Source organism: Pteropus vampyrus, unplaced genomic scaffold (genome assembly GCF_000151845.1).
Source record: "Pteropus vampyrus isolate Shadow unplaced genomic scaffold, Pvam_2.0 Scaffold336, whole genome shotgun sequence".
NCBI classification, from domain to species: domain Eukaryota; kingdom Metazoa; phylum Chordata; class Mammalia; order Chiroptera; family Pteropodidae; genus Pteropus; species Pteropus vampyrus.
The window spans coordinates 1,855,332-1,858,481 of record NW_011889117.1 but is presented as its reverse complement, the minus strand read 5'-3'; the positions used below and the strand labels follow the sequence as shown (position 1 = coordinate 1,858,481).

General features: G+C 45.0%; 1 protein-coding gene across 1 annotated transcript in view; it reads left to right on the top strand.

Annotated features, from left to right (window-relative positions):
* Nucleotides 1-3,150, top strand: part of GSS (glutathione synthetase) — a 37,129-nt gene that overhangs the window by 7,092 nt on the left and 26,887 nt on the right. Inside the window, exon 3 of the mRNA XM_011378310.2 lies at nucleotides 2,650-2,784. Coding sequence (XP_011376612.1) covers nucleotides 2,656-2,784 — 129 coding nt within the window. The 5' untranslated portion in view covers nucleotides 2,650-2,655. The remainder of the gene's footprint in view (nucleotides 1-2,649; nucleotides 2,785-3,150) is intronic.

Genomic DNA, 3,150 nt, shown 5'->3' with positions numbered 1-3,150 from the left:
GAGGGAGGGGACTAGACTGTGATTGGAACCCTGGAGACCCGGAGATATTGCAGATCAAAGTCATTGACAGGAACGGGGAAACTGGTGTCCAGTGAGGGGGTTGGGCTGGTGCGTGTTGATCTCTGATTTCCCAGATCTCCTGATTTCAGATGGGGCTAGGAAAGTGGTGCGGGTGAAACCAGAGCCAGAGTTTAAAAAAAAAAAAAAAAAAAAAGGCGCGATTAGGACCAAACTTTGTCCAGAGTGGGAGTGAAAAAGCCTGTAATGTCGGGCAGGCCTGGGCAGGACACCGTATTGTTGCCCGGGGCCGCACGCAGGCACTGGATGAGGTCGAGCTGGGTTTTCTTGTGGGCGTTCTAAGGCTTTTGGTGATCTGGCCCAAGTGTCATTCATTCATTTAACATTCATTGAATACAGAAGTAGGCGCTGGAGCTAGAAAAGTAATCAAGATAGACGCTATTCTTACAATGCAGGGCAAAGTAATGGGCTGTATCAGCCCTGGGTGGAGAAGAACAGAGATGGCTTCTAAAACTAAGTCATAAAAGCTGGTAAGGAGTGGTGAGGAATGTTCCAAAGAGAGAACAACAGCACGTGCCAAGACCTAGAAGATGAAGAGAGGCTGATGTATCCTGGTCACTGAATCTATTTAGCCCCCAGAGAAGAGATGATGGTAGTTAGAGCTAGGCTCCTAACTAGAGATGGAGAGAAATCAAGGAATTCAAAGGACTGTATATTTACATAGAATCCACAGGATTTGGGGAGAATGGGGTCATAGGAGAGAAGTATATATAAAGCGTGATGTTCATAAGAGGAGGAGCAGATTTGTGGGGAGTCAATAACAAATTCTACTCTGGTTCTCTGAAGACTCCCAGTAAGCAGTTGGATATTCTAGTTTGAAAGTTAGGAAAGCACTAATGTAAAGGTATAGATTTGAGTGACATCAGCAAAACAGAGCCACAAGAGTGGTTGAAACTATACAATGAAAAAAACAAAGGGCCCAGTTAGTGCTTTTTGTAGTGATTAGTTTTATGTCTTATCTTTGTGTCTTCAGTACCTAGTCAAGGGCCTGGCAATAGATGCTAGTGCATGTTTGCCGACTAAACAAAATCCCAACAGCAGCCAGAGATGTTGGAATCTCAGAGCTGTGAAGAGATGGGGGCAATGGGAGGGTTCCATTGTTCTAATGTCAGAGTCACAGGTTCTAGTCCTGGCCCTGCCACCAGTCTGCTGTGTGACCTCTGAGAAATCTCCCACCTGTAGCGTGAGTATAGCCAAGAAAACCCCCAAAACCTCTGCGAAGGACCTGCACACAGATTTTTCGCATTTAATCCACATGGCGACTTTATTTATAAAGGGAGTAATATTATGGAATCAAACCCAGATCTGACTGACTCTAGAGCTTTGTTCTATGATTGCCTTTATCTCTCACCCAATAGGGATGTTGTCAGGACCCTCTTGAAATCACATGCTCATTCTTTCAAAACATTGTGCTGAGGCTGACTGGCAGACTTTCATAATTAGTCTAGCACCAGTCCTGTCATGGGGAGAGGGGGATGGAGCTGAGTGTGGTAGAAGTTACTTGTCACTTTCTAGCTCCATTCCTGGGGAACTCTGAGCTGGGCGGCCATGTTCTGTTTCTAAAATCAAATGATAGTAGTGCAGAATAAAATTAATGACCAGTGTTTCCAAATTTTTATCCAGATCTTAAACTCCTAGAGCCTACTGCAAAGTGAATGAATATGAAGGTGTGAGCCGGTTCACCTCTGTGTGTCTCTGACTAGAGAGTTGGATTCCACCATCCACCTCCCACCCACCGCCCCACCGCCCACGCCATTACATTGGGCACTTGGGTTTCAGTTATTTATGTCCTGCTAATGTGATTTCTCAAAAATATTTTCTGTCTTTTGGTGCTGTGATGGTAGATATCCCTACAAGGAATGCCAGTAAGTTTGCTTCTGGTTAGGGAGGAGTCCACCTTATCTGCATTTTATAGTATTTCATAAAGGCTCCTTCCTGCTTCTCCACCCTTATGTAATTAATTTGAGATCTGCCAACATGGGTTTTTGGAGCTAAAAGGGAAATTAATAATCTATTGCAGTGGTTCCCATCCCAGGAAAACTTGTTATAAAGACAGAGTTTAGCCCCTCCCTCCCCTCAGACTTCTTGAATCAGAATCTCAGAGTGGGGCCCAGGAATCTGTATTCTTTCCCAGGATCCTTAGAATATTCAGCCAGGATTAGAAATCAGTGGTCGACCCCATCCCCTCCTGTTTCACAGGTAGAGAATCTGCAGCTTGGGATGGGAAAGACCTTGCCTTGATCACATATGACATTAGTGCCTCTATCTTAATGAAAAGTATTGAACTAGGTTGTCCAAAGACCTGTGTTCAAGTCCAGGTTTTATCATTCATTAACTTGGGCAAGTCATTTCACCTCTCTGAGCCTCCACTTCCTTACTGTAAGAATAATACCATCGTTGAATCAAAAGAGAGAGTAGCAATGGAATTGCTTTGTCAGCTTTCTGCTTTGTGCTCATAGAAGTTGATAAGAGCCAGCCAATCTTTGCTCTCCCATACCACACTGCCAGTTTCAGTGGTTGCTGGGCCCCAGGCCATTGGTCACCAAGCCTTCCCCTCTCCTTCTGTTGCAGGTTGGGATGGCCAACAGCTGGGGGAACCTCTTGCAGAATGAGCAGCAGCTGGAGGAACTGGCACAGCAGGCTGTGGACCGGGCCCTGGCTGAGGGAGTGTTGCTAAGGACCTCACAGGAGCCCAGCTCCTCAGACGTAAGCCCCAGCCCCTCCCCCCACCACTGACCAACCACACTGTTCTGTGTCCTACTGCCCATTGTCTGGCCCCTGCCGGGCTGGAGGCAACTCCTTTGGGTCAGAGACCACATCTCTTTGCTTTATTTTTTTTAATAACTAAAATTGATCTCTATAAGTATGTAAAAAGTAGCATGTTAGAATAATCAAATTTAAGTCTGAGATTTGAAACATGACTTAGGTAAGTTACTTAACCTCTCTTAGCTGTAGTTTCTTTAAAGATTTAAAAGGGATAATAATGGGACCTAACTCATGGAGTAGGTAAGAGAATTAGAGGATATTTATGTGAAGCACATTCCCCAGGGAGCTATTACTTTTTAAGACCCC